Below are 19716 nucleotides of genomic sequence, written 5' to 3'. Positions count from 1 at the left end.
CAGGTATGGCTGGAAAAAACAAGCTCAGCTTTTTGCATTATATATTTCCACTGTACATTGTTTTTTCATAGCAATAGTTAAACATGATTCACTCACAACTTGAAAACATGAGAAAACTCCTTATTATTACTGGCATGTAGATGCTGTAATAAAATATTTACCTCTATTTTTAAACTTTGATTGCTTAATGAAATTGCTGGTCACAGTTGCTGGATAACAAGAAAAACAGGCCATTTCTCAGAACTTCAAAGTTATCCACAGACTCTTCTGATAGCCTTGAAGATAAAATATCCTTTTATTATGTTTATGTTTTATCTTCAGGCTGAAATGGCAAGAAATGATTTGGAACAAGTGAAATATGATCAAAAGGTCCCATGGATCAAGAGAGCCCAAACCATCAAGGCTGTGAAGACCAATAAAGAAATTCAAGGGAAAACTCAAAAAATCCAAGGATGCTCGACAAAGAGGCCTTTATCTGCAGCTAAGCCATTACAGAAGCAAGCAGAGGATAACACAAGCAAACAGAAGTTTAGAACTTACTTTTCTGCTGAAAGTTCACAGAAGAAAGAAAAAAGGGCAGCTGTGAGTTCCCAAGTAGTTGGGTTTGGGTTTTTTTTTGGTAATGACTGCTATGCTTTAGATTGCGATATTCATGTGAAAAATTGTTTGTGTAACTGTAGTAATTTTAAATGAAAGTGATAGCCCTGTCCTGTGGATTTCTGTTGTCAGAATTGTCCTTGTTTTCATGTGCTGTAGAAGCCTAAGCTGAGTGTGTTTAACAATGTAGAATTCATTGTTGTGTTACTGGTTTGTCTTACCCAGCACCTGCTACTTTATTCGGCTGTTAGTAAACTTCTTGTATGTGTTCTATATGCATAAGTTTTCTTGTGTGCTTGCAATTTATACTGTTGCAGAACTACTTACCTTTTTTCCTCTTTGCAACACTACTGATGTGTTCAAATTTTCATACATGAAGAATTGTAAATGGGTTTTTTTGGTGTGTGACAGGGACCTGTGAATGGAAGTGCAGTGGTACAAAATGAAGACTATCTGTGTCAAGTTTATGGGAAGCCAATTTACCAGGGCCATCGTAGCACGCTTAAAAAAGCGCCATATCTGAGATTCAACTCTCCCTCTCCCAAATCAAAACTTCAAAGACCCAAGGTGATAGAGTGTGTTAGAGGTAAGCAATTCTTTGATGTGAACAATGTGTTCCTTCCCAGTTTTTCCATTAGGAATTCCTTGTGTAGATGAAACTATTTTAATCATAGTTCACTGTTCTTCAATTTAAAGCTTAAGCAACTGCAGTAGCCTTCCTAGAGAGATGGTTGATGCCCCATGGTTGCCAGTGTTTAAGAGGTGTTTGGACAATGCCCTTAACACCGTGCTTTAACTTTTGGTCAGCTCTGAAGTGGTCAGGCAGTTGGACTAGATAACCGTTGTAGGTCCCTTCCAACCAAACTATTCTATTCTAATCTGAAAGATGCTCTTTTCAAAACTAAAAAATACCAGTAGGTTTTCATATTTGCTTAGTGTTTATCTCACTTATTTTAGATTGTCAAATTAATACTTACTTCTAAATGTAATAAACATATTAATATGTATTTATTGTTGCCCAAGTCTTAAAGAGCTGAACTGCTAGAATTAATGACATAAGCACTTGAAGGCTGAGTGTGTTGAAAAACTCATTCAGCTTTTGATAAGGTTACTGACGGTTGTATTCTTCGTGTCAGGTTTATCCAGTGATGTCATAAATGATGGATTCATTCAGAGTTAAGAAATCTACTGAGATTTGAAAAATTAAGAAAGCCTGATATTCCATTTCCCACTTCTAATACATGAATTGAAATATGAAAATTTAAATTTATGGGTGTGAAGATGACCTCTATTAACTTTGAATATTGAAAGATGTTAATCAGAAGCATTGGTTAAGTTCACTAAATGCAAGTAACTTCTTTTGTTAGTCAAGTCAGGGTTAAAAGCAGATTATAACTCTTTTGTACTAGCTTGTTTAGGTTATTTAAATGATTGATAAAGGTTATTAGTTGATTTATTAATCAATTCCATTCATTAGTTTTGTAGGCAAAGTGTTAGGATCAGAAGATTCTAATCTTCAAACCTATTAAAAATGTGTACAAATAATAAAAAAGTGAAACTATATGATATTTGACATAGGTAAGTGTGGATAAACTTTATCTTGAGTTAGAAAGTAATGTTTTAATTAGATCTGTTTTATTTCCTAGTTATCTTTTCAAAACTTAACTGATTCTTAATACAGCAAGTGAGATTAATCTTTTAACTGATATGTCAGAAAAACTTAACGTGTATCACCTTCTCGCTGTGGGAGAGAGTGAGCAAATCACATGATAAAATATAATGATGGAGAGAAAGAGTGGGTTAAGTGTAAGAGGCAGTTAAAGTGATAGTGGGCATAATTGAGTTAATAGGATGAGCAGCAATGGAAAAATATTAGTTGGCTTCCCTCTACACTTCTTGCACTTGGTTGTTTTTACCCATGCAGACAAAATACACACGATGCAATCTTAACTGTCATGTTTAAAAAATGGTGTCTGAGTCTTTACCATAAGTGTCAAAATATTGTATTCTCTATGAAATACAAGAGATTAGCATGAGAAGGCAGTCTCTTGATGTGACCATGTTTTTAGGCCATTAAAATGTACGGTATAAAACATATATAGGTCTTGGAAGAGAAGCACTGCTGGTTTTTAAGTTTTGGGTTTGGGGTTTCTTTTTTTTGACATTATGATGTACATCCACAAATCCTCAAAATAGTACAAGAATCTACTGTTAAGGTTAGAGTAGTCTTTATGCCATTTCCTGGCACTTTGCTTACCTGTGCTCTGGAGCCCAGTTGTGATCCATGAAGAAAAAGTGTTATTGGTAGAAAGTATTCGCAATTCTCATAAGCCCCCTGGAAAATGTGGGTTATAGTCCTGGCAGAAATCTTGAAGACTTCTCAAAACTTACTTTATTTTTTAAAAGGTGAGAACTTGGTATATAAAAACTACCACTCTTGTTGCATATATATTTTACTTGACCTCTCTTGAAACACTTCTTCTTTCACGAAAAATGCTGGTATACCCATTTGGAGGACCAGCAAGATACATCACTCTCTTAGACTATTGGCTATGCTGCACACCTGTAATTTAGTTTATCCTGTATACTTTTTTTGAATAAAATGTGTGCTAGTAAGCACTTAGTGTAGCAATAACAATGATACATTGACCTCTATGATTTGGATTGAGAACAGACACTTTAAAAATAGTTCATCAGCAGTTCTGCTTTTGCTGAGTCCTAAATGACATTTTTCTTCTATATTTCTTGGGCTCTTGTCCTTTATAGAAAGGTCATAACCTTTCCAGGGAGACCAGTTTCATCGTTCCAGAAACAATGCCTCATAAAGAGGCAGGAAAAAGTGTGTGTGTGTGTCCCAATCTAATTACAATAAGTAGGTTATCTGATCATTTGATACTAACTGTTTTCTGCCGTTAACGTGTTTAATTCAGTAGTGTCGGTGAAATGTGAAGGTACAGGTTGCATGCAGTTGTAGCAAGCTGCTCCTGTGCTTTTGCTTGTTTTCTGTTGGAGGAGAAGAGAAATTAAAGAGAAAACTGCATACTGGATCCATGCTGCATTCAATCTTCCAGAACCCCTGCATGTGACACATACAGTTTAAAAGCTGTTTGCTTGAAAACAGAATGAACTCTGGCTAGCCTTTACCCCAACTGATTCTCTTCCAAGTCATGCTACAGCCATACAGCAATGTGTGTTTGCAATAATAAAGCCTCCATAAAATCCCTTTCTCTATTTCACATCAGACTGCAGTTACAGAAAGTTACGTTTTGGTCTCTATCTTGACAGTAAATAAAATGACACCCCCGTGCATTCTTATCTCAGGGATGAAAGGAAGAACACAGAAATTTTTGCATGTCACTTTCAAGAATAGCACTCCAATTTATATGTGTCCTATTTCCAAGTTGTCTGATTTTAATGGCTTTAGACTGAGGTCAGCCTTTGCTTCATACTGGTATTACTTGTCTTTGACTCTTCGTGTAAGACAGTTGGTCAAGCTGCTGAATTTCTCTGCTTTCCTACATTTTGCCAATAAAATGGAAAAGTAATACTTCTGTGTTTCACATGGGTCTCATGAAGACAAAATAGTTAAATGGTTTTCAGGGCTGCTATTCTGAAAGATGCTGTTATGGCAGGAAAGTATAAATAAGAAAATTAGAAACAGATCTGTACTCCTCTGTAGTAGGAGTATAAATAAAATGAAAAAAAGTTGAATGAGCACTTTAAAGCACCAGGTTCTTAAGAAAGAAATCTTGCCAGCATTAGGCATGGTTAGTTCTTTCCTTCACGGGTCTGCACCCACAGATTCCCTTCCTGGCCTTGGTGTACCAGGTGATAAAGGCTTAAAAATTATTGGGAGTCATTGGCCTTGGGTTTGATTGGCTGGAAAATCCAGACTTATTAAATGACTCTATTTTGTTAGAGCAGTCTACTGAGCTTGTTTTAAATTAGTGTTAGAATAAGGATGTTTGTTTAAGACTGAAATGGCCATCTGGAGAGTTTCTTTTCAGTCATTTTATAACTCTCTCAACCATTTTCTTTGCAAATAAACTGTGGTGACTAATGCTTGGTTTCTTATGGGAAGTTAGGGAAAAAATCCAACTAACAGTTTTATGAGTAGAGAGCATTTCTAAAAAAAGTTGGAGTTGTTTTCTTGTATAATTTGAACTGATAAATATATGTAAACCGCTAGTTTTTTAAAGCTAAGTTTAATTAAATGTCTAGTTTCTGCCCAGTGCAAATAAACTTCTCAGGGGGAAATGAAAAGTTGAAAGCAATTAAAATGAGGTGCTGTGTGTATACAGTACTTAATCATTCTTACTGTGAGAACCTTGTTTTTACAAGTTGGCGATATTACAGATATGTTGCCAATTTCTGCTTTTACTCAAAAGTTCAAGGCCAAAGGGGACTGTTAGATCATGTGGTGTGACCTCTTCTAAATCACAAGCCACCGAGCTGTATCTATTTATGTTACTGAGTCCAGTAATTTGTCTTTGACGAAAGAATGTAATTTTTCTGACTAACCTATGCTTTGCAGAAAGGCACAGGCTCATCATTTAAAGACATCAGAAATTCTGCCCTTAATTACTTGTTCCCATGGCTAGATACCTTGTGGTTCAAAAGTAAATGGGACACTTCAAATTTAGTATCTGATTTATAGTGAGTTTTCAGCTTCAGTTTCCAGCTACTTCAGTTTCCAGGTGATTTTCCTTAAAAAATGAAAAAGACCTTTCAATGTCCACTCTATTTTAATATTGACAGAGATACAGAATTAGGACTGAATGCGGTGTTATCAAGTATGGAAGCCTTCTCCTGCTCCACATCACTGACATCCTGTTGAGACATCTGAGGATTACATTTATCCCGTTGGCCACAGCATTGTATTGTGATTTCTCCTTGCATTGCTTATCCTACATGACCTTAAAGCCTTTTTCAGAGACAACTCTTTCTGACCTGTATTTTTTCTTTGAAGAGTCATGAGTTGCCATTCTTGTTTCTAGGCTTATGACCCATAATTTCTGTGTACAAAACCAGCACTTCTTGGCTGGATTGCCTTACTTGCTTGTCTGCATTTGTTAAGGTCACATTATCAGTCTTTATTATGCCTAAATTGTAAAATAATTTGCTTTTATTCTTCAGTTAATTAGAAGCTATTAAATGTGAACAGAGCTAAAAAGTGCTTATTGCCATGTGTTAACTGGCCATTAATACAGGAAGGGTGATGATTAGAAACAACAGAGGAGTAAGATGACATTTTCCTGCTGTAGTGAAGGTATAGAGTTGGTTACCAATGTGATTCATTCCAGGTTCATTTTCCTAATGCCTACAAAATCATAGTAGAAGCACTTCTGTTTCATTCACCATTCTTGACTCCTTTTTTGGGAATGTTTCAGACAGTTTTTATCCATTTAGTTTAAAGTTAATAATTGCCCTAATAATATCCATTGTTTGCAAAGAATATAGGTTGAATAAGGCCTTGCATGATGGTATAGTGAGAAATGCAACATGGCAGTAAATATTCTGCTCTGCTGTACGCTTAGGCATTGTTACATACAAATTACTTCTGGGTGGCAATTTAACAATATATTTTCAAATTGGACCAAGAAATCAGTGCTTCCTCGATGTTGCAAGTCAAGACCTAGGGGTATTGGTTATGGCTTTATTTTCCAGTAGCAGCGAGTTGTTAAACCAGGAATTTATAGATTATACCCGTTCCTTTGAGTACCTGTCAATATTGTGGCTGCAGACATGGAGGCGTGTTTACAAAACTGAGGCGGTTTGGCTATATTCTATATCCTGTTTATTTTTTATGCCAAGCTTGCATGCTGTTCTAATGATGTGTTTCAAACCTAAATCATGGGTTTCTTCTTATCTGCTGAATCGCACTTTTCATTCCAACCTACTGCCATCCTTGTGTCCTTTTCTTCACATTTCTGTGCTTTTATTTGCTAGACTCAGATGTTCAAAAATTGTAAGTTTAATTCCTTCGTTGCTGTCAATACTGTGACATCTAACTTAGCACTTTTAGATTCCGCCCTTCCTGTCTCGCTCCCTTGCTCCCTCCATCCCACAGCAAAAATTTGTAATGGTTTCAGTTGAAGGGCTTAAATTAGTAGTGTGTGATGTTATTCTGTTGGTACATGCATTGATGATGTATGGTTTATCTGCTCTTGTTTCAGGTACAAAGGTAAAGTCAGTAAGAACACAGACTTCTCATAAGCAGAAGGTAGTAACCAGCCCTGGGAAACAGCATCTTTTATATGCACTTACCCAAGAAAATCAGTATGTCTTCAGTCCAAGTCGAGATGAACCTGCAGTATGTGGTCCGCTTGAAGGTCACCTAATTCCTATGGCTATTCCACTAGGTAGGGGCACATGACTGGCAGAGGGGATGTGTGAAGGTTAATTACTGCTACTTCATGGAAGTACAGCTTGCATCTTAACTCAGTGATTTGCCCCGGCCCATGAGATTTGCAGCTGCCCTTCTCATGGGAAATCTGCATGAGGAAACAGTTTAAAATGTCTGGTTCTCCTCATTCTTTGTCTTGGACATCTGGTGACCTTGACAGAGCAATTACTTGCTTAGCTGTACATACCTTCTTTGGTACACTTTACATTTCTAGGGTTCCTGTTCTGGCTTTAAGTTTGGTATCCATGTAAGCAGGAACTGAATCACTGGCCCTTGGATTCAACATTTACGATGATTTCAGCCCAATGATTTCAGTAGGATTGTGCCAGACCTGCTAAATTAATTGTCATGGCTTCTGTATTTTTGGACCTTCAATAGAACCTTTATATAGGCCTTGTTTTGGGAAGGGCTAGTATTATATTGGCATTTAAGGAAGATAATTACTAAAAAAAAAAGGGTGTCTCAAACAAAAATTTGTGGATTGCTATACTAAGTGTAATAGCATTTTTGAATATGATTAAGAAAACGTGAGGTGGGGGATGCATGGTATGTAATTTTTATTTAATTTTAATGTTATTCTCGTTTTCAGCAGTAGGTGTCACCAGAGTCAAGAGAAGTGAATACTTTGAAAAATGGCAGTGTTGCGTTTCAGTTTCTGCTGGGAAAGCCTTACAATTACCTGGTGAAGCACTATGCTTTAGCTAGTGTTAATAGGGGACTCTTTAATTGGTCTGTAATTACTCACAAGATCTCTGTCTGTCTCATGTGAAACACAAACACCCAGAATTTAATTTTAAGTAACTTATGAATTTACTGACTTTGGAGATTTATATATATCTTTAATTATTTTTAAACTGTCCTTAGGTCAAACCCAAATTAGCGACGTCTCAGTGCAGCCTGCAGGAGTAGTTATTGGTAAACCACACCCTGTTACAGTTACGACCTCCCTTCCTCAAGTGCCACCAAAACCACCGGCTGAGATAAAAAAACCAAACATAGCTGTAATAGAGATGAGATCAGAGAAGAAGGATCCCCCTCAACTGTCTGTGCAGGTACTTTTCAAGAGTGACGATTATTTGTTTGCTTATTTTAATAAATGCTAACTAAAGACAGTCTCATCCATCAGTAACTTACTTTGACATTAGTAGGTGGTTTTCAATAAGCATTAGAAACATATGGAATGGGGGTACCAAAAAGTTGTCACGCTATGATGATATTTTTATTCATATTTTAACATCTATCTTATTTAACCAAAATATGAAAATATTTCTTGGGTAAGTCACCTATGCAGGGTGTTTGTAAAATAGCTCTATGTCATGTTTTCCTTTTTTTTAAATGACATTTTTGAGCCACAACAAACTTTGAATAAAAAAAGTATTAAAATAAATGTCAGATTTCTTGGATGAATGCCTTAGCCTTTAAGATTTCTGTTTCTAGCATTGATAGTCAACTGAAGAATTTCACTCCTGATTAATCAACCATTACAGCCATTACCTAGTGGGTTGGTTTGTTATTTTTTTATTTTTTTACATGAGTCTGTTGTCAAGAAAGTTAATGTTTCTTACACATTCATTATTTTGGATTCAAATTGTTGAGAATATACACACTCCTACACACACCTTTCAGATACAAATGATTCATGGAATAAAAAGTTAAACAGAGGTAGAGATGTGGCTTGTTCCCTTGCTGTATCGCTGTTTTCCACCCACATGCAATTTGCTGTTACTTCACCCAGTTCTTAAATGTTTAACGTGATTTTTAATTTTTTTTCCCACAAAGAATGAAGCAAGCATTTAAATCTTTGATCTTAAAAAACAAAACAAAACCAACCAACCAACCAAAAAAACCCCATTTTGATACTGTAATGGACATGCCTTTATTACAAACTATATTGTAATACAATTATCCCTTTATTTTCCTATACCAGATGGATGACAATGTGAAGCCAATAGCCAGCCTACACAGTGGCTTGTAGGCCAGCTTAATGTAAATGAATTTCAGGTCAAACACACATCTGCTATATAAATAGTTACAGGTATATTCACCTTTTGTCACATGCAAGACAAAGTATCAGGGAATTAGAGACCAGGAAGAATCAGGTACTGAAAGAAAGAGGTGAATATTTCTGTGGTTAGCTTTTGTACGTTTTTCAGGACCAAGTTATTATCAGATAATCAGGTGTGAGGAAAGGAGGTCTCTGAAGTTTAGTGGCTCAGTAGCAAGTGGAAGAAAGAATCTAAGAAGTTCAGCGATAGTAGCTGAGCTAATACATAGATTTTCAGATTGGTGCTTTTTTCTGCCCTAGGTGTTGCCAAATGTAGATATTGACAGTATTTCAAGTGACAGTGTGAGTGTAAACCACGTTCTTCCAGACTCTGAACCTGCACTTCCTCCTGTCGATGCTGTAATACAGGTATTGATTGGTCTAAATGTCTGTGAATTCAAATTTGTTAAAAAAGAAAATATGTTAAATTACCACAAAGTTTTCTCGTTATCTTGTTTTAGTTAGAGAAATTAGTCAGTTCCAGGGAAAGTGGAGTAATTATTCTGAGTAATGTATAATGTGAGGTATTTGTTTAAGAAAATGAAAAATTGCAGCAAGATGCTGTTCTTCCAAGATTAGGTAATCACCATAGTAAAACTCTGAGAAAAACAGCGTTTCTCTGTCCTGTTAAGAGTTGTAATCCCTTATTGGCCCCATGTCTGTCTTATTTATACTGGCTTCAGTGTTCTGGCATGAAGACTGAGGATGTTCTTCATTCCTTTGTCTGCTCCTTGGCTGCACTTAAGTGGTTAGTGGCATGTATGCCTAGCCTGTTCACTGATAGCCTCTCGGGTGTGGAGCTGCCCAGTCTACTCTATTCTCTTTCTGTATAACTTTTCAGAAGTGGTTTTAATCTCATCTAAGCAGTAATGAAGGTTTTTGTGCAACTAAAAGGTTAACTGCTGCACGCTGAGTGATAAGGTTGTAAACTAGGGCACATGTTACAGGATAGCATATTGTTTCTTCCAGTGGACTTCTGTCTTGTGCATGGCACAGACTGGACGGTGTGAAGGCACGGTGATGCAGTGATTATTGCTGTATAGTTATTGTACCTTCTGTCTTCCCTGCCTGTTAGCTGCTATTCTGACTGAAGGAGTTAGGTCCTCCAGAGTCCTGTGCTCAAGGTATTCACTGACCTAGACAGCCACCATGTACTAAAATAGTGATTATTATTTTAAAAATAAATTATTAAATAACATTGTAGAAATCGCACATAAGTGAATTGCTTAAGACACTTCCAGACTCTTGTGTGCTGTTTTACAGTATTTTGTCTTACTGGTTTTGGGGGGTTTTTTTAGTAAGAGTTACAGGTCTTGCCCTAGAACTTTTGATGTTGAGAGATTCCATTAGATTTGGTAACAGCAGGTTTTAGTTGTCGGCAAAAAAGAAAAAGTTCTAATAATCTCTCTTTATGCTATGCAAAAAAAATTTTTAAGGTGGGTAAAGCGTTTTTTCTGGATTCAGGCTTTTGACAGGGAGTGGTGATTTAGTTGCATTCTTGTCATGAAATTTTTCTGCTATGCATTTTTCCTCCCCCAATATGAAATACCTAACAATTTCAATCTGCCTTTATAAGACTCCAGAAGATATACATAGTGAGGAGGAAGACACAAAGTTTCCGGGAGCTAATTTTATTGATGTTACCGATGTCATGCAGGTAATTATATTGCAGTTGTAATTATATCCTTTCCTTTTAAATGTTTTTATATAAGTTTTATATTATTCTGTCATAACTGAAAACACAATGTAGAAAATTAGTTTGCTTTACTAGCAACTTTAAAAATACACATTGTAAGCAACACTGAACTGTTTACAGTGCTGTGAAAAATACTAGAAATTACTGTGTGTTAGTAAGTAAAGGTCCTTTGAAGAATTACAATAAAAAGTGAAATTAGCTTTTATTTGGATGTGTTAGAATCCACTAGAAATAAAAGTAGCCCTCTAAAATCAGTGGTGATTATAGCACTTAGATTTCACAATTTCAAACGCTAAATGCAATGCATGTATAAGATGCTCTCACAGATCTTAAATCAGGTGACCTATATTTTAAAATGTGAAAGTATTTTCTGAGGGTTCTCATTTAGAAAATTTTGATATAGAGCAATGTGCCTATGCTTTTGAGGCCCTGAAATGCTTTCATATAATACCTCATTTCAGTCAAACATTATGTAACTAAAAACAAAAAAAGACAAGCGGTGTATGTGGGTATACATGTACAACATGTACTACTCATCTCATGGATTCCATTAAGTGTTTCCAAAATTTTTGTTCTGTGGATGCCTTGTTAGTGTGTCTGTACACATTTAACAAGATTATTGTTTCTGGATTATGGTAACATGGGCTTATTTGAGATACTCTTTTACAGTTTAATTTTTTTAGGTAGCAAGTTCTTTTATTACTTAGTTGACCTCTTGTCAGTCAGAGTGGGGGCTGACAAATACTCAAGGTTGGTGAACCAGCATGTGTTTCACTTCTCCAGATTAAGAGCAGAAGTGGAAACTCAATGGTAGCTGGGAAAGGCTGCCTGTGAAGGAAGCAAGGTGCTGCCACCCAGGTGTTGTGGAGTATCTTGCCTCTGTGGAAGATGGCAGCTTCCACCTCCTGCTGCATTTAGGACTCCATAAATACCAGGAGCTTGAAATTGCTGTTGCTGGCTAGTACTGCTCTTGAAGTGCTTTTTCCTCAAGCTTCTTTCTAGTGAGCTAGACTTGCTGTGTGCATATCAAAATTACCCAAAAAATGTATTCTTTATACCTGTTCTATGTGCTCCTGATCCCAGGATTAGAGTGTACGTACATCAAGTATTAACTCTGTAGCCTATAGGTCAGTATGGTAGATTTATATTGAAAATGAGTTCATCATTTAACATTATCAGTTAAAACAGTCATAAAGGGGCGGTTTACCTATCAAAAGTGGGGAAATGCTTTATTTGTTTTTAGTTTCAAAATTACCTTATGTTATTGGAGGGGAGGAGTTAAATCTATTTGGACAACTTCTGTTTGCACAAAAAAGCTTTATTTTAGAAAAATAAATGGGAAAGCTATTTAAGAAGTCAGTTTATGAACTAACAAAAAAACCTGCTGCAGTGTTAAATTTTTTTATATGAGAATAATAGTTATTCATCTTTTCTTTTTTTCATTTTTCTCCTGGATTGCTTTTATCTTTTACTTTTGGCAATGAAATATATTTTAACCACAATACCAAAAAAATATTCTAAGTGAAACATATGTTTGGCCTATGACCACACAGACAATGTTCTTAAAAATGTGCAAGGCAAACACAATGTGGAAGCATAAAATCAACCTCTGGAGTGGCAGGGGTATTTAAGACATCAAAAGAAGGCAAAGTTACTGTTATAAAAGAGGCTTCAGGTTCATGAAAAAATGTGCATGAAATGATTTACAGGAAAATAGCTTATAGTTGTCTTCCCCCCACACCACTTGTATTATGAAAGCTTAATTCTGTTAGAACTGAAGAGGATAAGTATTTGTGTGAAATATCCTTTTTTTTTTTTTTTTTTTTCCCTTTTGTCTGGTTTTTTTCTTCCCTGGTGGATATTGCAAAAAGGCCTCAGGGCTGTGGCCCAGGCATTTCCTTTTCCTAGGATATTTTTTTTACCTTTCCTAGTAGAAGATACTTATTTAAGAAGTACTTAAGAGCTGAAATGGTAGTTGTTAGCATTGGTGGCCCAGCAGAGCCAAGGCTGCCGCACCCCCCGGGCCCAGCCAGTAGCGAGGCTGAGCATTGCCAGTAGCACGCACACACACACCTATGCAATACGCATATACATGCATGTGCATGAGTGGCCACACACACAAACACACCTATGCAGTATACATACACATGCGTGTGCACGAGTGGGTGTACAGGTCAGCGCTCAAACAGCACCACGGGGCTGATCCTGTTCCCCGCTCTGGCAGTTCAGGATGGGGGCCTGGGATATACATGTGCCTGTGTGTATGTACATATATATGGCTGTGTATGCATGTACATACACAGGCATACAGACATGCAGCGTGGATCCCTTCAGTATCTGGCATTAGACACTCAGTCTACCCAGTAGCTGGCCCAGGAAAATAGTTGGAAATAGAGTTCAGTGAGGAGACAGGACAGACTGTGCCGATCATAGAATCGCTTTGGTTGGAAAAGACCTTTAAGATCATCGAGTCCAACCTTTAACCTAACCCTGCCATCCCACCACTAAACCCTGTCCCTAAGCACCTCATCTAGCCTTCTTTGAAATACCTCCAGGGATGGGGACTCGACCACCTCCCTGGGCAGCCCATTCCAGGGCGCCGGGCAAGGCCAGGAAAGCATGCTGACCAGCCGCTTGTTTACATGCAGCCAGCCCCTTTTTTGTCCCCCTATCCCTCTATTTTCCCACACCTGTACCTCTCCAAAACAGCTTGGTTCTTCCCTTTCCACGCCTCTGGTTCCTTCCTGTAAATACCGCATAAACAGTGTTGTACCATCCCAAAGTACTATTCCCTGCATCCCACAGTAAGCCATTGTGTAATCACCTCATCCAAATGCACCTGCCCAGCTGTAAGAACGGTGCTATGGAGAGTCTGCCCATGGGCTCACCTTGCTGGGTCTCACTCCTGGACCCTGGGGCTGAGCCCTCTCCTGGGATAGCCCTGGGAGTAGCCATGTTGGGGTGCTCGGTTGTCATATTAGGTTATCTGGGTTCTCCCACCTGCAGTCGCTCCTCTGTGCTCCTTTATGTTTTTGTCACATAACCTACCAGAAATATGTTTTAACCATTTTGAGGACTAATGCAATGTAAAACACAAGCCCTGCCAGGGGAAGAGGTGATGTGCCTTGTTCTCCCATTGCAAACTTGTTGTCTAGTGTTTAAAGACCCAGAGCTCCATCTTCCAAAACAGTTGAATTAGGTGCTCTTATTTCACAATAAGAAAATTCACATGTGGAATAAAGCAGAGAAAGCTGTTACAACTTTGATTTACACACTTCTTTATTTTTGATACATGATTGCACCTACAACAAAGTAGGTTCAGACTTTCTGCACAGAGGAGATTTTGCAAGGCCAGCCCTTGCACGGACCCTGTCTTATTCCAGAGCGTGAAACTTGCTCAGCTAACATGAGCCCAGAACGGACTCTTGGATTTATTGAGTCTACTCTCCAACTCTTATGAGCAGCCACATCCTGCAGTACCTGTAGCGAACTTACTAGGTTTTAACATCAGAGACACTTTCTGCTGTCTCTGAACACGCCCTAATTGCAAGGTGGGGACTTGTTTCTCAGAATTTTTGCTTCTGTTTTGAATACCACTGCAAAATACATAACCTGCAGAGATCAGGAAGAACATATTTTCCTCATCCTGGGTTTTCTGTTGATGCTCTTTGGGGCAGTGATTTTTTTACATCTCCAGAAGTAAAACTCCCCAGACAAAAGATCACAGGTGGCACCTGCAATGCAGCCAGACTTTGCTTGTGAAAATTGCTTTAGAAATCTGTCGAGAAGAAATCCATGACTGAGTTTTAGATGGCTTTAATAAAAGGCTATGCATATACGTGTTTGGTAATGGAACAAAATTAATCTATACCACCTAATAATTTCAAACATTTTTTTAATTATCTGAATGTAATTTGGGAAATAGAATTTCAGTTTGATACGGTATAATAAAGTACAGTGATTAATATTCCAATCATATCTGAAAGGATTTCTAATTTATGCCAGATTTTGATTGGGAGTCATGATAGATATTTTCAACAGTCTCCAGGGAGGTAAAATGCAGAATGGAGTGCAGATTATTCAGGATTGGTCTATAAGGTGATATATGTGCAAGTTCAATCTGTATAATTAAATACTGACTATTATTATTTTTTTTATTTCAGCAGAGATAATATATCACCCCAAAATGAATATAATTTTCTTTTGGATTTGTGCACTATTAAATATAACCTATTTTTGCACATTGTTTAGAAATGCAGGAGAACTGCAAGTTTGTCAGAAGTTACTAAATATATGTAAGATTTATTGTATGTACTTGGTTTATTTAATCCAGATGTTTGTATTTTGCATGCTTTCAGAAAAGATTATATTAAATAGGCAACATCAAAGAAAATTTATGGAGTAATGCGGTCAGAAGAAAATGCATAATGAAACACTGGACAAAGACATCTTTACATTTGCTGTCAGAATGAATTATGATTATGAATACATATATCCTAACAGAATGAGCTGCTTATCAGCTTGCAAGGCATCCAGTGCCATTCTGAGTTTAACTGTACTGTCCTATTTCTATGGCTAGAATGGTTTAGAGGGCTGTCTTTGTCACCCAAGTATGCACATTCTGGTTTGCTTGCTGTGTAAGTTATAGCTTTTTTTGGAAGAATTATTACTATTTCAAGATCCAGAAAGATCCCACTCCCCAATAGCTCTTTGTTGTAATACCCATCATGGACCTATCTGACTTATCAGTTTTAAAGTATATTAAGGTAGGAGAGAAGTATTAGTCCTGGGTTGGGGAAGGAGACAGGAAAATGTTACTATCTGGGGTTTTTTTCCTTCTCTCTTCTTTCTGGTTTTAGTGATTTGTTCTTTCATTCCTAGAAAATACATAGCCTTTTTTTTTTTTATTTTATGGTTAAAAGTAAATTTAATTTATATAAGGGAAAAGAAGACTTTTTTTCTCCTTTCAGTGTGTTGGAGATTAGTCTTAGTAAATGTAGATTTACGGTGAGCCCTTTTATGCAACATCGCATACTTCTCACTGGTAATTTAGGGCTCAGCTCTTCATCTCTTTCTGGCATGCCAAATTTTCTTCTTAGAGAATCATATTACTATTAGAGACATTCGTTTTTAATATTATGAGTGAAGGATGCAGGTTCTCATCCATCAGGAGACATTTTTAAAGTGTTACATTAGGATACGATGGGCTGGTGACTGCTTTTTGGGACTTGATGCTGTCTATGTGCTTGGGGGGGAAAAGAGGGTGGCATCTTTGGAAACAGACACTATAACGCACACTGAGTAACTTTCATAACTTTTAGAAATAGCACACTAAGGTTAAATTCAAAGTGTCTGTGATGATCTTGTGAATTGATTACCCAGGAATACCCTTTAATTTTCAGCAGCTGAAGTTAGTGAAAGCATAAGCATACATGTAACGTATGTGTAAACTATTAATGTCTAGTCTTCGGTGCTGGCAATGTTAATTAGTTTTGACTGACTGCATGCTCGTCAACTTTTGGGAATGTATCTTTTCAGACAGGAGACTTTAAAGTAAAAGTTTAATTTCTAAAAAAAAAGAAAAACCAAACAAATACCAAACCAAAAAACCTAACCCAACAAGTGACTGTAGAAAGTTTCCTAAACTTTTCTGTTTAAAGGAGGAGCATTTCTGGAGTATATATTAAAGAAACCTGACTTATGTCACAAGTGAATTTCTTGAGGATTAGCATTACCATTGGCTCCCTGCCCCGTGCAGCACAGGCAGGAAATATGAGCCAAATCATGTTTTACTTAGCAGTTCCTATAGCCTTATACTTACACAGTTTTATGATTTGCGAAGTTTAGAATTGTATCAATTAACTACAACATACTAAGAAGGAAGAATGTGGTTTGTTTGCTGTGACAGATCCACGAATGTTTCTCAAAGAAAAAAATCTGATGGTTACCTTGATGACATTGCCTTCTAGAACACACCATAACTTAATTTACTACTTATTTATTAGGATCAGGAAGAGGAGAGGGATGAAATTCCAGAATTCTTTGAGCCTCTTCTGGAATTTAATGGACAGTTTAGAGTTGCCTCGCCAAAATACAATGGTCCTTTGTTTCCTCCAGTCGCTTCTGCTCCTCAGCAGTCTTCTGATGTTTTGGATGAACTGATTCAAAGGAGAGAAACTATAGAAAACAGGTTGATAAACTGGTGAGTTGCAATATAACAAAGTGTCAAGACAATCATATATGTAAAAGGAATGACTCCATGAGAATACCTTCCCTTTCTTCTCCTCACCCCACTTTTCTTCTCCTCTTTCCTTTGAGCTGCCTTGCATTTTATGTCAAGAATGCTCTTTTGTGTACTTTTAGGTGTTTTGGTGTTTGCTGATAGTTAAACAGGTTTTATTCTGCTAGGGTGGAACAAGAAATAATGGCAAAAATTATCAGTGGGATGTACCCAGTTCAGAAAGAAACAGTGCCCAGCGTTAGCACCTCAGGGAGTGAAGACGGTGAGACCGTAACGTCTGACATAGGTAAGTAGGAGTTATTGTTCTCAGCAGACAGATTATCTCAATTTTTGGCTAACAAGCCATGTAGGGAGCTGTTGCCTGAGCCCAGGAGTGCATAATGCTGAACCAGTGAAACTGTAAAATGCAAAAGTGCATGCTTTAATTTATGTTGAGACAGAGCAAGTATTAGAAGGCCATTGAAATAAATAATCTAAAAAAAGAAAAAGAAGACATAAAATATACCAGTGTACAAATTAAGTCGTGTTATTGGCCATCTAAATCAGATTTGGCATTTTGCTATGCCTGTAATGTTTGTTTGCCTTTCTTTTGTTAATAGATACATCAAAAATAATCTCCCTTATAAATGTGTGAGAATGGGAGACAAATGCATTTCTCCTGTGATGTTACTGCCCTTCCCTGCTGCCTTTTATCATTTGAATTGCTTCTCTACTGTTGTTTCTTTATCTGTAAAATGAAAAAATCACTCTTTGTAAAGAAATGTTTAAAAGTTCATGGAAAATAAAATGAGTGGCTGCAGTACGGTTACATGCATTTAAGAAATGAGGCCTGGATGTGTGCTTTATGTTTCTTCATTTTCAGTTGAAGTTGCAGGTGGTGGAGGATTTCAACTCTTTATCAATGCTGGTGTGCCTGTGGACTCAGAAATAATAAGTCATTTCGTAAATGAAGCTCTCAGTGAGACAATTGCAACCATGCTGGGTAACAAGCAGGCTCAGAATGCAGTTCCTGCTACAAACGTTCTTCCAAGTACGACAGTTATGATGGTAAGGGTCCTTTTTATTAAGCTTTCCTACTGAAGTTCCAAGGGATAATTTCTTCGTGGCATGGTAGTTCAACTATGTGCAAGACAAAGATGACAGAAAAAGACTGATGAACTGAATGTGTATGATTTGCATTTTTTCATTATTCCTTATTATAACCCAGCAAGCAACAAGATTAAACCTATTTCACTTCAAAAAAAATTGAAAAGAAAAAAATGAATTGCTTTGTGCTGCGTGCAACACACAATATTTATTTATTTACTTGAAGGCTGAGCTCAAAACTGATTTTTAAGGGAAAGACTTGGTACTTAATTTCATGTTGTCAAAAGATAGCTCGTGTTATTTTCCACAAAAATAGCTCTGCTTCTTTCTTGTGGAGAAATGAAATATGGAGAAACTTATTTCTTCATATAAGAAGAAATAGAAACTGAGAATGATAATACTTTTGATCTTATGGGCTTGCAGCCATTCTTTAGTATCTGTAAAAATGAGTATTAATTCTTTCCAAGTGTTGAGTTCAGTAGTTTTCTATAAATGCTTACATGATTAGTAGAGGTTCCTGTAATACAGAATAATTTTCTCTGTTCCCTGTGATAATCAAATGACAGCTGGCTCCTATTTTGGTAACAACATGGCTGTGCTACAATCTGGTGTTGTATAATGTCTTTGGGATGAATGTGGAAATGGCTGCGCTTATAACTCTAACTACAGAGCTTTGTTGAATGTGAGATCAGTTGTTCTATTTTGCTACAGTGCATCTAGACTGAAAAGCCAGCTAGTGCCTGCTGTAAGTGAGCAACAGATTATTCTGTAGTCAAAAGTAATCACTTCACTGCTATAGGCTTAAATACAGCCATCCTGCATCTAAAGAGCTCTTCCCCCCTCCATTACAAATTAAGGAGAGTATGATGTTAAAGAGGACTCTTCTTCGTAGCTTGTTCTTGTGATACTTAGAAACCCCTTCTAATAACCATTCTACATTTACTAATGGCACTCTTAAGCCTTCTTGTTTCTGTACCAACTTAAACTGAAATGTCCTTAGGCCGAAATTGCTGTTTCCTCCTTTCTATATATATTCATTTGTGCACTTCTAGAGATTAGTTTTGTCCTTTTCAGCCTTTGATTAAGCTAAATAAAATAATCGTCCGTATGCATACCATTTTTTGACTCTTACTGATGGGCAGCACTTTTATGTTTTCCAATTTAGATTGGTCTTGGCCACAGGTAACATTAATATGCTAATACACATTTTTAATAATAAGGTAGTATGTAAACGGGGTTTCCTCAGTGCCTTGTGCTATAGCAGTGATACTGTCCAGCCTTGACTGGAATCTCAGGTAGCCAACTGTTTGGTTTTTTTAAAGTCTTTCCACACTTGTGGCTAACAGTTATCCTTTGGATAACTTGTACATTCATAAGGTTCTTCTCCTTTTTCTGATCAGCTTATAGCAGAAGTTCTTGAATATTGGTTTGTGCATTCTTGATCTACCCCTTCTTACCATGGTTTCCTATCTAGGACTTCAGCTGCCCAGTTACTGAGTTCTTTGGATGTTTATCATGTCAAACAGTTTTATGTGAACTGCCAAATGTGTTAGTGTGTTCCACTTCCCCTAAGAGTTGTTAAAAAAAATCATCAGTCTGAGGATTTATTCTTCAGAAACCAGCCTGGAGCCTTCCTTTAGCCCCAT

At 37.0% G+C, this 19716-nt stretch overlaps 1 protein-coding gene across 1 annotated transcript in view; it reads left to right on the top strand.

Moving 5' to 3' along the window:
* Positions 1 to 19716, top strand: part of KIAA0586 (KIAA0586 ortholog) — an 81842-nt gene that overhangs the window by 20596 nt on the left and 41530 nt on the right. Inside the window, exons 14-22 of the mRNA XM_035894345.1 lie at positions 252 to 582; positions 1009 to 1183; positions 6774 to 6959; positions 7868 to 8055; positions 9309 to 9416; positions 10624 to 10704; positions 16749 to 16945; positions 17152 to 17270; positions 17847 to 18031. Of these exons, the coding sequence (XP_035750238.1) occupies positions 252 to 582; positions 1009 to 1183; positions 6774 to 6959; positions 7868 to 8055; positions 9309 to 9416; positions 10624 to 10704; positions 16749 to 16945; positions 17152 to 17270; positions 17847 to 18031 (1570 nt within the window). The remainder of the gene's footprint in view (positions 1 to 251; positions 583 to 1008; positions 1184 to 6773; positions 6960 to 7867; positions 8056 to 9308; positions 9417 to 10623; positions 10705 to 16748; positions 16946 to 17151; positions 17271 to 17846; positions 18032 to 19716) is intronic.

The sequence above is a fragment of the Egretta garzetta genome, unplaced genomic scaffold (assembly GCF_000687185.1).
Source record: "Egretta garzetta isolate BGI_Z169 unplaced genomic scaffold, ASM68718v1 scaffold485, whole genome shotgun sequence".
NCBI lineage: Eukaryota > Metazoa > Chordata > Aves > Pelecaniformes > Ardeidae > Egretta > Egretta garzetta.
The sequence above is the reverse complement of the archived record's forward strand: the minus strand, read 5'-3'. Positions and strand labels throughout refer to the sequence as shown.